Here is a 16,691-nt window from a genome sequence, read left to right as displayed (position 1 = left end):
TTCCCTCCCTCCCACCGCAACCCCCCTTTCCTATAAATGGGATACATTTTGCATTCCTGACAATGTTCTTTTAAACCTCCAAATTGCCGATGCCCAATTTTAAATTAACGTTTGTGGCAAATTTTGACAAAACCTCAAGACATCCAGTCAATATTTTCTTCGTGTATAGATGAGATGAACAAACAAAACGTAAACGCATATGCTTCTGGTCATGACTGACGTCTTAACAAGCAGAAACGAACACGGGACACCTACCTATAACATAAGGCTCCAAAGCTTTGGGCACCAGGCTGCGTGCAACTTTCAGATCCTCTGCAGAACACTTTCCCACCTCCAAGCCACAGGCCATGCCCATTCGTTTCAGCACCTCAATGTCATCATGAATCTCAAACATGCTGTCAAAATTGAACAAATACTCGAACCTGTAAACAAAGAGAACAGGAGACATAGCAAAACATGAATGAAAATGCTGTTTCTTATGTTAGTCTAAGGACATTTATAGACTGTGGAAAGTCATAGGTACACAGCAAAAAAAACAGGCTCCTAAATACATCTTAAATATTATCTATCCAGTATTTCGACTAACGTAATTAGCATGTCTTCTTTAAACAACTTTTTAAGAAAAAACAAGTATAAAAATGTCAAGTGGCTAAAACAAGAAGACTTTAGAACAAGTCTAAGAAACTGTCTATATAAACAAGAAAATGCGTATCAGTCATTATTTCAGACACTACTTCTTTAATTTCTGTCATTTTCATCCTGACCCCAAAGCTTGATAAAACCCGCCTGATGAACATTTAGCATGTATGCCATGTGGGTGGATTAGAGTTGCATTCGGGCCTAAAAAGTTCAGCCCAGCCCGTATAATTTGTTCCAAGCCCGACCCGAAACAGACGGATTAACTGTAATTACAAGCCCGAACTCAAACCAGACTTTTTTTAATTAAGCTTTTACTGTTTTTGTAAGCAAATCAGTTTGACATATTTTTAAAATGTATTTCAAAGAAAGGACGATATAAGATGTCTTGTTTCACCAAATAGATATTAACGTACAAAACGAATAGCCTAAAAAATAAAAAACTCTAAAGACAGGCTGTTATACAGATGAACAAAAATATTTTAAGAGCAAAATTCCATCCATCCATTTTCTTCCGCTTATCCGGGGTCGGGTCGCGGGGGTAGCAGCCTAAGTAGGAAGGCCCAGACTTCCCTCTCCCCAGCCACTTGGTCCAGCTCCTCTGGGGGAATCCCGAGGTGTTCCCAGGCCAGCCAAACATAGTCCCTCCAGCATGTCCTGGGTCTTCCTCTGGGTCTCCTCCCGGTGGTACGTGTCCGGAACACCTCACCAGGGAGGCGTCCAGGAGGCATCCTAAACCGATGCCCGAGCCACCTCAACTGGCTCCTCTCGACGTGGAGAAGCAGCGACTCTACACTGAGTCTCTCCCGGATGATCGAGCTTCTCACCCTGTCTCTAAGGGAGAGCCCAGACACCCTGCGGAGAAAACTCATTTTGGCCGCTTGTATCCTAGATTTCGTTCTTTCGGTCACAACCCAAAGCTCATGACCATAGATGAAGGTGGGAACGTAGATTGATTGGTCAATTGAGAGCTTCGCCTTTTGACTCAGCTGTCTCTTCACCACGACAGACTTGTACAGCGCCTGCTTCACTGCAGACGCTGCACCTATCCGCCTATCAATCTCACGCTCCATTTTTCCCTCAGTTGTGAACAAGACCCCAAGATACTTGAATTCCTCCACTTTGGGCAGGATCTCCTCCCTGACCCAGAGAGGGCACTCTACCCTTTTCCGGCTCAAGACCATGGCCTCAAATTTGGAGGAACTGATCCTCATCCCGGCCGCATCGCACTTGGCTGCGAACCGCTCCAACGAAAGCTGTAGATCACTATCTGATGAAGCCAAGAAGACCACATCATCATCAAAAAGCAAAGAAGCAATCCTAAGGCCACCAAAACGGATCCCCTCAACACCTTGGCTGTGCCTAGAAATTCTGTCCATAAAAGTTATGAACAGAATCGTAACAAAGGGCAATCTTGGCAGAGTCCAACTCTCACTGGGAACAAGCCCGACTTACTGCCGGCAATGCGGACCAGGCTCTGACACCGGTCATACAGGGACCTAACAGCCCGTATCAAAGAGCCCGGTACCCCATACTCCCAGAGTACCCCCCACAGGGTTCCCCGAGGGACGCAGTCGAACGCCTTCTCCAAGTCCACAAAGTACATGTAGACCAGTTGGGCAAACTCCCACGGACCCTCTAGGACCCTGCTGAGAGTGTAGAGCTGGTCCAGTGTTCCACGACCAGGAAAACCGTACTGCTCCTTCTGAATCCAAGGTTCGACTATCCGACGGACCCTCCTCTCCAGAACCCCCGAATAGACCTTACCTGGGAGGCTTAAGAGTGTGATACCCCTGTAATTGGAACACTTTACGGTCCCCCTTTTTGAATAGGGGGACCACCACCCCAGGCTGCCAATCCAGGGGAACTTCCCCTGATGTCCCCTCAATATTGCAGAGTCGCGTAAGCCAACACAACCCTACAACATCCAGAGCCTTAAGGAAATCCGGGCGAATCTCATCCACCCCTGGGGCCCTGCCACCGAGGAGCTTTTAACCACCTTGGTGACCTCTGCACCAGAGATTGGAGGGCCCGACCCAGAGTCCCCAGGCTCTGCTTCCTCAGTGGAAGATGTGCCGGTGGGATTGAGGAAGTCTTCAAAGTATTGAAGTAAGAGCAAAATTATTTGGGAAAAATATAGGACAAGTCTATTTTAATTGAACAAACTTCTCACTTCGGCTTTTGTAGATGCTGCTACTTCCTTCTTAGATGACAGCAGGTGTGGAGATGTGCACGTCCAGTGATTAGCTGATGCACCTGAGCTTAAGTGGACATTTTTTTTTACCTCTTTCAACCGGCCAGTCGGACCTGCCTCCTCCTCCACAAGTAGATTAACACAATTTTTTATTGTGCATTCTTATTTAGTTTACTTTATGCTGTATGATTCGTAAAACCGCATCATAGAAGCCCGAGCACACATGCACAATTATTGCACAATGTGCCAGTGGCAGCGCTACTTTCTTCAGTCTAATTAACTGCTGCACTCCTTTCTTTCCTCATCCTCTCAACATATAAACTCAAGTTTACTCTCTTGAGAGGATACAAGTAGTTTCCAGAGGATTACGGTAGTTTCTGAATGTACTCAAGTCAACTTTGAGCTCAAACCAAAAGGGCAAAATATTTCATATTTCATTTTTTAAGGTCACATTAACTGATACAGTACAAATATTTCTTAATAGTCCAATGTAGTAAGCTTAGGCTTGTCTTTTTTTAATTAAGTACCCCACCTTGAAGGTAAAACAGGGAGAAAAGATTATGTCAATACTTTAATGTCTTAAACAGCCTGTATCATAAATTTAAATCTTTGTCAACTTGACTATTCAAGGTAGTTTTTACTGTATGATTATGGGAAGACTATTTGTAATGTCATGTTTAGTATTTCCCTATCAGAACATTGTGGTGTGTCCAAGTTATTGCTTTTACAGAAAGCAGCATTGAACGTTAGCTGCTGAACTTCTCGATGATCTTTTTAATATAACGATGCTCCACATCAGCCAAGTTTGGCATGGACTGACTCGCGTCTTGCTGCCTCATTGCCAATAGCATGTTTAAAAATACAAAACACGTTTCAAAACTAAATGAGCTGTTGTGTAAAATAAAACTCAAATTCTGAAATTAACAGATTATTTTTGCGCTTTATCAAGTAAAATAAAATACAAATTATTACTAATTTCAATTAAATCTAATGCTTTCACTTTAATTGGAGGTCAACAAAACAGAGCCAGTGATCACATACTTGTCATTGGAGATGCTGCAGTCGATCACAGTCTTTTTGCTGGTGTTGACTATTATGAAGGGGAGGTGGATGATGGAGTTGGGAGGTGGAGGTCTGTTTGCTTGCTGCTCTGTCTGTCTGTTCCTCTGAACGAGGTTCTTAAAGGCTATTTGCTGCAAGAAAACATTTAAAACTTAACATGTAAAGCGACTTTACAGATAATTAATTCCTTAGGGTTGTAGTTGATATAGGAGGGGCCAAATGTACAAACAATAAATTCAGTCCACCTGCAGTATGAGCTCCTGAAGCTGTGACTGTTTCTGCTTGATCCTCTCCAGCCTCTTTTGTCTTTCCGCCTGAAAAAGAAATGAAAGAAAATTTAAATAAAAAGTGGGTGGAACGCAACTCTTAAACATCCCGATGCATGCTCAATAATCCAGATAGAAACATCTAACAAGGTTAAGTCAGGTCCTCTGGACACTTTGTTGAAACGTTTCATCTTTTATCCAAAAGACTTCTTCTGTCTGAGGAGCTGCATCAAACTCGGTCTTATCCATCTTATTCCTGGGGGCTCTACTGTACAAATGATTATGGGTACAACTTCCTGTCAGACACCGGAAGTAGCAGTAAGCATTGGCTAATGGTAACGATTTACCTTAATGAAGACCCCCACCCCTGTTTAATAATAGACAGGTTCTCTTCACAAAGATGGCTTCCTTCACTCCTCTCTCAAACCAGCGTTCCACTCCAGCAAGAACGTGAACATCTTCATCCCTGAAAGAGTGACTGCTGGCCTGGAGATCACTCTGGCCGAGAGGAACGCTGGTTTGAGAGAGGAGTAAAGGAAGCCATCTTTGTGAAGAGAACCTGTTTATTATTAAACAGAGGTGGGGGTCTTCGTGTCCAACTGTCCTCCTCTTAAAATGCTGTTATTGCAAGTATCACTCAGCCCCTGTGAATAGCAAACAGCCATCAAGGTGCTAACAACCTAATGTTAGGGCACGAACTGTGCACCTACCCATCCAGGCTGTCAAATTGTAAAGTTTGCAGATGATACAGTGGTGGTGGGATGCATCACAGACAATGATGAGTCCAGCTACAGACTGGAGGTGGAACACCTGGAGGGAGCGCTGGTGCAGGAAGAACAACCTTCACATCGGTGTGAAGAAGATGAAGGAGATGGTGGTGGACTTCAGATGGAACACACACATACACCCCCACCCCCAGAACATAGGAGGATCTGCAGTGGAAGTGGTCTCCAGCTACAAGTACTTGGGTGTACACTTGAATGACAACCTCAGCTGGAGCAACAACACCACCAGCCTGATCAAGAAAGCTCATCAGAGACTCTACTTCCTCAGGCGGCTGAGACGAGCTGGTCTGGGAAGCTCAGTCCTCACCTCCTACAGGTGTGCAGTGGAGAGCATCCTGTGCTCCAGCATCAACGTGTGGCATGGAGGCTGCACAGATGCAGAAAGAAAAGCTTTGCAGAGAGTGGTGAAGGCTGCACAGAAGTCTGTTGGAGTCAGTCTCCCCCCCATCACAGACATTTACACCTCCAGATGCAGGAAGAGGGCCACCTGCATCATGAAGGACCCCACTCACCCAGCACACACACTTTTTGCCCCGCTCCCCTCAGGAAGGAGGTTGAGGAGCATTAAGTGTAGAACCACTAGGCTGAGGAACAGCTTCTACCTTGAAGCGGTTTTCTGGTTGATCCACTATGATAAGGTGCCATTTATAAGACTGAGTTTGCTGCAGGGTCTCAGACTGAAGAAGTCTTTTGGATAAAAGACGAAAAATTTCAATAAAGAAAAATCCATCCCGAGGGCCTGACTTAACCTCGTCTTTATGATAAATTACTGTGAAAATGGCGTTCAGTGTCTACCTCTAAGTTTTGGCACTCCTGCGCAGAGTTGGTGGGCAAGCCAATCCACTTGATTTCTTTTTTCTCTTTTGAGATGATGTTCATGGCCATGAGCACGTTCAGTGCATCATAAACACGCCGCCGAATGTTCTTCTGGTCATACACGTGCTATGGCAAGAACAAGTGGGTCAAAACAGTCAAAAAATAAAAAACATCTTAATTAGGCAAAGATATGCTAAATTGAAATACTTAATTTGTGACTTATTTACTTGCACGTTTTTGCTCAAGTTTTTGCACCTTAGTTTTCTCTGCTGCTATAAAAATAGGAAAACTTTAAAAAACTAACCTCTCATCAGAACGTTTCTACCTCATGTACCACCTACACATGTACTAATCAACATGTGTCTCTAGTCTTGTCTCTTAATTACGTATTTAGATTAGAATGTTTAAATTAAGTTAGATGTCTTTTTGCATTCATTATGTCTGTTTGTATTTTATGTACTGTTGTGTATCTGCACTGTGTGTTGTATTGTTTTACACTTTATGTTCTGTGTTGCACAGTGTAGTGAACTAAGCCTAAGGTCAGGATTTGACCTTAAGGACCATATGGGACAGAAACTGTCATTTCATTGATTTGAATACAGAAATACAGGTTCACCCATCCTGAGACTTTCTTTCTTGAAAATTCAAGTGAAAGAACACTCTCTTTTTTATTATCATTACTATTTTACAAATGTTGATAATCAAAGTGTTTTAGTTCAAACCATTTTAGATGTTGTAGTGAACTAATCAATTTTTATTAACTGTGAAACAGTAATAATGATTTTTAATCCTCATGCAAAGTTAGAATTCATGTTAAGGTCTGTTACAGAGTAATTATGCATTTTCTGATTTTCTGTCTTTGAATGAGCAGGGTAAGTTGGTCCAAGGTTGGACTCAAACGCAGACAAGTGTTGGAACGAACTGTCTTGTTTTTACATCCTCTCAGACGTAAATAGAGAAGCTGGCACCTGTTGGCACCTGTTTTCCGCCAACTCGTCCAAACATTTCTCTCGTCTGTCTGAAAAACATTTTCAATCTGTTCCATAACATCCTTGCTGTTTTCTGACTCCTAGTGACCTCTTACGTCACAAAACACACCCCTGTCTGGTCGATATTGACCAATCAGAAACTACCAAATGAACCGGAAATAGAGCTCTTTAAAATGTCGGTACTTCCTAGGTCGAGCAGTGTCGAGAGACGTGTGGAGTTTCCAGTCGGGTCGAGAGTCGAGTTTGCAGAAGCCCAGTCGCTTCAGGCTCTGGCTTCAGTCGTTGCAACTCGTGCTGGGAAACAGGAAGATCCTGACATGACCACAGAGCTCTTCCGAGTCTTATGGGATTATAACATCTTCCACCTCTGGGTGGAACTCTGACGGACTCCACTCATGTGAAGTCCACTCGTGAGGTGAACCTGTGTCGGACGGAATACCGTCACTACTTCGGACGATTCACAGCTGTTCCTACGGAGACGCTGAAAGGGTGCGTTGAATGGACTTTCGTACCAGTGGAGACATCTCCAGGTAAAAAGTTGATTTATAACACCTAAGTGTACTGGGGAAGAAGCTGAGAAAAGCCCGGAGAGTGCCGTCCTGAATGCTGACACAAACAAACCCCCTCACCCATCTTTTTCTCCCTTTAAACTTCATCTTTCCATCTTTAAAATTCTTCTATCAGGTAGAAATCATTCCAGATATTTTAGAAATGTCTGTGTAAAGTTCTCATCCACCGCCGTGTGGTCAATCAAAATTGTACAGCTTGCTAAAATTAGCCATGTTGTTATTTTCCATATTTTGCCAATTAATGTAAATGTGTGATGTGTTAAACTTTGATTCTGTTAATAAATGACCCACTGTCGTTTGGTGAGTCAAAGATAATTAACGTCTCACGTTACATTTCTAAATTCAATGCACATTATATACAGTCCAGAAAAATGAAAGAATCCGTTTAATTTATGAATATATCTCATGCATATGTTCATCTACAACAGTGATCCTGGAGGAACGCTGTTTCGGTTCAACATGTACTTGTACGTAGCTGAAATGACAATAAAACCTCTCCAACTATGAAATCTGGAAGCTCGTTTTACTGTTTTTGTCTAAAGTTTGGTGCACACACACACACACACACACACAAAACCAGACCCAGCTACAACACTCACGGAGTCATTAGGTGACATGTGGTTGTCTGCAGAGCTGAATTCTGCAACCAGCTCATCTGCCACTTCATTGTAAGTGGTCACTCCTTTCTTCTGCACCTTCTCACACACTTTCATGGAGAAATGCCTCAAACCTTTTCCATTCTTCTCCCCTTTCTTACCCCGCTTTCTGTAAACAGAAAAAGTGCATAGGTCAATAGATTTTCAAATACAACGTGGGCAAAAATTTTCACTGAAGAAAGAAAAAAAGCTACATTAAAGACTTGATAAACATTTTATTTAATCTGAACAGTTTTGCAAAAATGTTCCCAGCTTATGAAGCTAACATTATGAGAACTTACCCTGACGACCAAGGAGAGGCATCAGCTGGTTGACTCTGAGTGAGGAACTGAGAGCTCGGTGTGTGCGGACTGTTTAACAAAATCGTATTTGATACTGTTGGCCTTTGGGGTGTTCCAATCACCTACAAAAGAGCAGAAAACTTGATATTATGATGCTGATGATACTACTGATGTTCAGAATAAACAGTATAAATGTACAGAGATTAAAAACACCTAACACTAAAAACCAGACTCCACAGTCCTATGTACATCTGAGCTCTGCCGTCTATAGAAAAGATTCCTGGAGCCACATATAAAATTTGGTGTATTATTTGGTATCAAATCAATATAGAATGCACAGTAAAGCCTATCTTAGTAACAAATGCCAAGTTATGTTTGGCATGTTATATTACTAACACTAAATATCTGTAAAATTCGCCGACTTGTAAACATTTTTGTGGTTGCTAAGGTTTACCTGTGGCAGTCATAAATTCAGCTTAATTGTAGCTGTAATAAACACATTTCAGTTCATGTTTTGTATTTGCATTAACATTTGTTGAATACTGACATATTATATCCAAAGCAGACAAACCCAGCTGAGAACTTTTAAATTAAATTTGGACGCAATCTTCCTTTAGATTTTATCATTTTTAAATAGTTGGATTTACTGGATAGAAATGAGGCCTGAACAAAGACTGTGCCTAAATATTGACTTCCTAATAATAAAATGAGGTATGCAGAAAATAGGTGATCTATTCCTTCACTAAGGTGATATGTAAGCTGATTTCTTTTGGATATACATTGCTTGTACATAATGAGATGATGGGTGTAATCCTGCTGACTGGAAAGTTGATAAGCTTAGGATCAACTGCTTCCACCTACCCTCTGCCCGGTCACCTCACAATGATAATGGAGGGGCTTACACAACAGCAAAAAATGTAGAAAAAAAACAACTACTAAAACATAAATAAGTCTCAAACACAAGAAATGTTAGCTTCTGTTTTAGCTATAGAGACATTCCACAACTCCCATATAAAAAGGCGGCAAAACTGCCTTCATAGAACTACATACCATGTGTGACACATGTTGCATGTGTGTAGTAACATTCACGTTGGACGGCCCAAGGGTTTTGGGTAGTAGTTGTTTGGCCACAGGGGCAGCTGTAGGCTGGACAGTAACCAAAGAGAGGACACCTAACAGAAGACATAAGCAGAACTGTAAAAGGACTGAAACATCAGTGCCCAGTTGTTCACTTAAAAAAAAAGTGTACCCTGAAGATGAATTTTGTTTGTGGGATTGCCAATCAGTTCAATTACATCTTATAACTTAGGAGTAAATTGAGCTTTATGTGTATGACCGGCAAGATTTAAAAAAAAGGTAAAGTGTACCTTTGCTGGGGCTCAGATTCTGATCGATGAAAACCTTCAGCTCTCCATTTGTTTCAATCAGACCAGCCTGTAACAGAAACCACATTAAAATGCAGATAAGCCTTTACAAATTCACTCACGTCAATTCTCAACAGAAAAGATACAGAGCAAAAGCAGGGGTCTTAAACTTGTTAAGCGAAAGGAAAAAAAAAATGGCATTAACTAGTGAATACATTACACAAGTTTTATCAAAAACAGCCTGATGCTTTAGACAGGTGTTATAAAAAGCACTGCTCCAGTATTTTGTTTTAATATCTATAAAGGTAGATGTTGCCTCAAGTAAACACATTTTTAAGAGAAAAGATTTTAGTGTCCATGTCTGACTGTATGCAGTACCAAACCATCTTGACAATATTTGATTTAACACTTTTTAATGTACATTTGTAGTCTCTGAATCTCATGGTCCACATATTACTCAAATCAAGCATTTTAAGGTTTGTAAGGTTACATAAAGGCAACACCAGAATGCCTGAAATCTTTCTTCTAAACAGAATGAATAAAGTATTTAAAAAATAATAATTGAAAACCTATCAGAGGCTCATGGTATGATGGTAGAAAAGTGTGGTGCTTAATAAATATTTCCCCTGTGTATGGATACTTACATCTTTAGCCATGATCCCAAAGGACCTGAAGGAGTTTAGTTTAGGATAAAAATATTTTATTCTTCCAGTCAATAATATTCAGACCCCTGCAAAAAAGAAGGCAAAACTATGAGCAAACGCTATTAAGTTTCAAATTTAACACAGATATAGCATTCCCCCACAAACACCCATAGTATACATTTATTTTTTATATATTTTTGGACTTATTTCTGAAGTAAGGCCCAATTCCAATGGTAGCTAAGAGCACACTGTAGAAAGCTAACTACATCTCCAACGTTAGCTCCACTTTCCATGCAAAACAAGCAAAAGCAGGTTGAGAACAAGGGGAACTGTGCAAATTTCAACCCGACGAGTCGTTGAGTGCGAATGCTCTGTGAAAACACAAAAGCACATCAAAGCATCAGTTGATGCTCCCAACTTTTCCTCGGCTAAGAGTGCACAAGGCCTACTTCAGGTGCCGAGCACGTCCGGAGGAGAGGCATCGTCCAACTTCTGCTACAGCGCACACACTAAAAAAACAGGCTAACTTTATCTAAATGTCTCAAAACTAGCCGCATCTGATCCGGGACGGCACGATATAGTTACAGGCAGTACAATGGCTGTCTCCACATCACATGCTGACAGAAAATGGACAGTCTTTTGTTGACTGGGCTGGCTAGCGCTGCGGCTAACGGCGAGCGTCAGATTCAGCTCGCTGCTCCGTCCTTAGCTTGCTAGTTGTTAGCTTGTGCACGTTTTGAGACGACTGGTAAAAAAAGTACGAGATCCCCGGTTACAAGCTGCAGATTATAGCCTTTTCTATGCATGGACTAATATTGGGAAAAAGAAGTGCGCGTTTCGCACGGTGAGGGGGGTTATTATAGGGAATCTGTGCACTTACGAGTGCACTCTCTTGTCTCCTCGACGGCTGTTGTTGTTGGCATTAGAGAGCGGAGGAAGAGGAGGTCTAAATCCCATCTAAACAGGAAACTAGCCAAAGTAGAAGTACTTTGAAACTATTTTATACTTAAATCCATGTTATTTTCTTTTACAGGGCTGAAGTATTTGACTCAAAAAGTTTCTCCCCCGCAAATGTGTCGTTTTCATTTTGTCACCGTGTAGAAAGTGATGCCAGGTTTTGCCTGTTAGTCGAGTCTGGCAACTGAGCTCTGATGGTTTATAAACTCAAACTTTACCCCACAAAATATGGACATAGATGCATTACTTATGCCATAAGAATTATTTTGTCATCAGATAATAATTTAGAATGCAAAAAAGATTATACATAATATAAAAAATATTAAAAAAGAGAATAAATACTGAATGGCCCATGCATACCTAAGAACTCAACAGTATCTAATAATAAACTACAGTAAATGTAACATGACAACTTATTCAATATAATATCCAAGTGCAACCTTTAATAAAAGACAATACCACAAATGTGATATCTCCATTGCTTCTAATAAAAAGTTAATAATTAGTCTGTAATTTAAAATATGTACACATGCCGAGGATTAATAAGGGCATAAGTTCAAAACACAGTGCTACTCCAAAATACAAATATAATTCAGCAGGTTGAATACAAACTGTAGAGGTAAATACATACGTACAAACATCCCATAATTTTAGTGTAGTTTTACATTTTAAAAGTGTTTTACTTTGCTTTTCAGGATCATCACCTCTCAGAAAAACAAGTGTGACTAATCGATATTATTGACTGAGCTTTTTGTGCAGATTGTGCTAAAATTCAGGACATATTTAGTTTAACCGTAATATATATTCAACTACAACACGTTTAAAATGATTAAACTAGTATTAAAGAACTTGCAGTAAATTAGCAAAAGATACAAATCAACGCAAACTTTTGTTTATTGCGTTAAAACCAAAAGGCTAAAGATGAGCACGTTAATGTTCTCAAACCTTAGCCCTCGGATCGTGAACGAGCCCTGTTGTGAAATTAATTATGATGACCTGCTACGCGAAACAGTAATGAACATACAAAAACACTAACTAAGGGACTTGTTAATATAACCAGTTGCTAACTTTGCTAGTTAGCGAATGGTGATCAAAGCTACGAGCTAACCAGATACGACAGAGAAACTGCGACCTCGGGCGCTTTGTTAGCCCAGTGGCTAGCTATCAAGCTAGCCTCCAGCTGTCATCGAGAAAGTTTACGATTGTTAGCTTTGCATCAGACAGCGACGTGTTTCCATGCAATTCAAAGCGTAAAAACTGTTAAAAGATATATGTACGAGCTATGATATGCGAGGCAGCCACCAATAAGTCAGTGAATGCGCCTTACCAGCGGACTTCACAAGTTAGCGAGACGTCAACTAGCCTTCCCAGCTCAGTCTCTGCTAGCCTCGATTCACAACAGCGCCTCGCACAATCTGATCTTGGCGGTGTCTCTCTTTAGCGAGTTCTGATTGGACAGCACCGGGGAGACGAAAGCAAAACAGTCAAATAGGTCACGCCCACAATCTACGCATGTACTACAGCGACACGTATACCGCCACCTACTGTTCAGGAGTGTAAGCGCTGCAGTGGAAAACAAACCCTTTAAGAAACTAAAGTTAAGTAAGGTCCTCTGAACTGATTCAAAACATAAAAATAAAGCAAATTTACTGAAACGTTTCGTCTTTAATCCAAAAGACTTTTGGCTGCAACCAAAAGAAACGGGACTTCACTTTCTGCTAAAAGAGAGTTCAGAAAATACTCCTTCAAGTTATCCCTCATTTATATGTAAGGAACCAGAACTCCATGTAATCTCTTAAAATGGTTATGATTAGTGAGTGTTTTTTAGTTTATTTATTTATTTGTTTATTTATTTTAACATATTTTAGTTTTTCTGTTGCCTTAGGCTGTTTTTCGCTCCTTGTCAAGTGACAGACCATTTTTCAGAGAAACTTTTTTTTTGCTCTGACCTTTGAAACATTCAGATATAAAAGGCCCCAAAACTCAAAGGACAAATCAATGTTGTTTCTACAGCCAACATAACAAATAATCAATTTACATTGATTATTAAATCCCTATAGACACAGTTCCACCATTGAACCTTTTTACTAATTATTTACTCTGAGCCACCAACATTTCTTTCAGCCCTGGTTTATTGTGTTGCTACAGGATAGATTTTTTTCCATTGATTCATTTAACCTTTATTTACACAGATAAATCACATTGAGCCTCAAAGACTCATTTACAAGTGAGCTCTGTTCAGACAGACAAAAAAAGTAGTGAAACTGGACACGTAGGAATTGGAGGCAAAAAAAGTCCTATCAAACTCTTTCTTCTTTTAGGCACGCTGACATGACTTGCTGACATGACTTGCTGACATGACTTGCTGGCATGACTTGCTGGCATGACTTGCTGACATGACTTGCTGACATGACTTGCTGACATGACTTGCTGGCATGACTTGCTGACATGACTTGCTGACATGACTTGCTGACATGACTTGCTGACATGACTTGCTGGCATGACTTGCTGGCATGACTTGCTGACATGACTTGCTGACATGACTTGCTGGCATGACTTGCTGACATGACTTGCTGACATGACTTGCTGACATGTAGGATGTTGCTTCTTCTCTGCATCTGAAGTGCTGCACCTGGTCAGGCAGCAGCTACAACCTTGGTCCTTTCATGTGAGCATTTCTAATGTAACAAGGTGAAGTCAGGTCCTCTGGATGGATTCTTCTTTGTGGAAACATTTTGTCTTTTATCCAAAAGACTTCTTCAGTCTTGAGCATGCATCAGGACACATTTCTAATGAATTATCGGTGAGAATCCCGTGGTTACACAACCGCTCACCCCCCCAAAAGACAAAATGTTTAGTGCTCCCCAGCACCCTGAATGGTCCAGGTAATTCCTAAAGGGCTACCTCCTTATATTTTCCAGGGTGATTCTTTTTTTCTCGTTGTATTCTGTTTTAACTGGTTCCTGCAGTGGAAACAGGATTAAATACAGTTTCACACATAAATTGGTCTTTTGGTACCAATAAGGTGATTTCTAAAGAGCTAATAGCTGAAAATTTTACATACAGTAGATGATCTAACTCACAGGTCCTGTTTGGGTCTGCTGAATTGACTTTCAAATAAAAAGTTCATTTGCTCTGATTTTTTGTTAATTTTTTTTTTTTTTAGATCTGACATTTTTTGTTATGTTTTGTCCTTCCTCTGTTCACATGCTGCATGTGTTGTCATAAAAAGCATCTAAAGTCCAATGAAAATTTTAGAAAGGCTTTCAGAAACCAGGACAATTATTGATCAAAAGATTACAGGAACGTTTGGCTCATTAGAACCAAAGTAAAAAGTAAAAGTTGCAACAACAACAAAAAAAGTAAAAGTTTTGCACTGTATACATGTTTTGCCAAGACATGGTAAAATAGCAACATTGATTTCTTGGACCACCTGCAAACATAGATTGGAAAACAGAACATGTTCCAACCATAATGAAAGTTCAAACTTGTTATGATTATCTTTGTATAAATTCTCATTGTCAAATTTCCTTTAGTAGTTTTAGAGAAATGTTCTCCAGGCTTCATGAAAGTGACTCCACAAGTCTTCCTTGGGTGTTTGAGAGACCAGTTCATGAATATTAGTGTTCTGTAGCATATTTTGACTTCTACCCAGGTTTGCATTTACTGCACTAGCAGTGTCTTTATCATTGTCATGTTAAAAATAATGAACGTAATTCCACAAGTTTTTACATTATTGTCAGATAATTTTTGGTTATCCATGTTTTTATTACTATGGCTGAGAATAAGAAGCCCAAGACATAATTATAACAGTCTCCCAAGACCTATACTGTATCATCTCTGCCCATGAACCATATGTTTGGGTTAATGGAGAGCACTGGGTGAGAAGGCTGCAGCTGGCTCCAACGACACCTTTTGAACTCTGTGAACTCAGCTGAACTGATAAGGTTATAAAAGTGAGTGGTTAACGCAGCTTGGGGCTTTTTTTCTGTGACTGGTTCTCATGCGTAACGTATGTGACAGATGTATATTTATGTAATGTCTCCTGAAAATCTGACCTTGCAAGTATAATACCAATTTAAAGTAAAAAAAAAAAAAGTCCATGCTCAATAATCCAGGTATACAATCTAACAATTTTCAGTCAGATCATCTGGACAGTTTCTTCTTTTGCTGAAAAGTTTCACCTTCCATCCAGAAGGCTTCATCAGTCAAGGAAACACAACACAAAGCTGATTCTTCCCCCAAACAGCTTACTCCAAAGTAAGTCCTTGTTTTACTTTGGAGTGAGCTGTTTGGGAGAAGAATCAGTTTAGTGTTGTGTGTTTCCTTGACTGATGAAGCCTTCTGGATGGAAGGTGAAACATTTCAGCAAAAAAATAAACTGTCCAGATGACCTGACTGAAAATTGTTGGACCAATTTAAAGTCTTCTCCTGCCATCAAGTGTGGTTCTTTTGGATAAACAATGTTAGTGAGAGAGATTTTCTCCAACAATTATCCTTTATGACATTTGCTGAAATGCAAAGTTAAATTCTGACAGAGCCCTCATCATGTCGGGGACAGAGATGGGGTAGTGGTAGGGCAGCCGACCTGGGACCAGAGTCGCGGCTCGACTCCCAGCCATTCCCACATGTTGTGGTGTCTCTGAGCAAGACATCTAGTCCCCAATTGCTCCAGGTGCTCAATAGCTGCCCACTGCTCCACATGGGTGCATCCCAGGTGTGATGGGCTATATGTAGAGAACCAATGTTGTAATTGTATGGAACTATACAATGACAACATAAAGCACTTATACTTACTTATAGGTTAAGAAAACACTCCACAACATGCTCAGAAAATCCACATTACAACTAATTAAAAAAATATATGTAGAAGGGCCATCGTTAAATGTTGTGTATTGCTTAATTTAACTGTGGCTCAGTACATCAGGACTAAAACCAAATCTGTACAGCACAATGGTTCTTTCACAAGCTCAATTAATTCCTTGTTTTCCTTCTCTGGCTACACATAAAAAGCTCCAGTGCAACCAATTCTAATAAATAATCATTAAGTTTCATATCGGTTGGCTGGTTAGACTATTGGACAAGCAACGGAACCACTGATCAGAAAAGAAGTTTCACCTCCAATTATACCATATATAGTTTAGTTTAGTTTAGTTTAGTTTAGTTTAGTTAGAAAAGTATTTTGTCAAAGTCTTAGGTGTATTGCAGTGAAAAATTGTGAAATATGTAAAATAAGTTTAGTCACAAATAAAGTTTAAAAAAGCACTGGAATGTTTAGAATTTTGTCTAATTTATTTAATCAGTGGTCACTTTTAAGGAAAGAAGATCTTCTCTTGCTGACATTGGTAAGAAGTGTGAAAAAAATGAGGTTATGTCAGCACATTCATTTTATTTGCATCACCCACCACTTGTTACTTCCTCACCAGACCCCTCATACATATATATATATATATATATATATATATATATATA

The 16,691-nt window shown here is 40.2% G+C and overlaps 1 protein-coding gene across 1 annotated transcript in view; it reads right to left on the bottom strand.

Moving 5' to 3' along the window:
• Positions 1-12,625, bottom strand: part of tfdp1a (transcription factor Dp-1, a) — a 19,782-nt gene extending 7,157 nt beyond the window's left edge. Inside the window, exons 1-10 of the mRNA XM_037686533.1 lie at positions 12,547-12,625; positions 10,263-10,348; positions 9,622-9,688; positions 9,305-9,426; positions 8,255-8,376; positions 7,917-8,082; positions 5,739-5,885; positions 4,138-4,206; positions 3,872-4,023; positions 256-422 (exon numbers count right to left, since the gene is read on the bottom strand). Coding sequence (XP_037542461.1) covers positions 256-422; positions 3,872-4,023; positions 4,138-4,206; positions 5,739-5,885; positions 7,917-8,082; positions 8,255-8,376; positions 9,305-9,426; positions 9,622-9,688; positions 10,263-10,274 — 1,024 coding nt within the window. The 5' untranslated portion in view covers positions 10,275-10,348; positions 12,547-12,625. The remainder of the gene's footprint in view (positions 1-255; positions 423-3,871; positions 4,024-4,137; positions 4,207-5,738; positions 5,886-7,916; positions 8,083-8,254; positions 8,377-9,304; positions 9,427-9,621; positions 9,689-10,262; positions 10,349-12,546) is intronic.
• Between the last annotated feature and the right edge of the window lie 4,066 nt (positions 12,626-16,691).

This window comes from Nematolebias whitei, chromosome 13 (assembly GCF_014905685.2).
Source record: "Nematolebias whitei isolate Nwh7 chromosome 13, NemWhi1, whole genome shotgun sequence".
NCBI classification, from domain to species: Eukaryota; Metazoa; Chordata; class Actinopteri; order Cyprinodontiformes; family Rivulidae; genus Nematolebias; species Nematolebias whitei.
The sequence above is the reverse complement of the archived record's forward strand: the minus strand, read 5'-3'. Positions and strand labels throughout refer to the sequence as shown.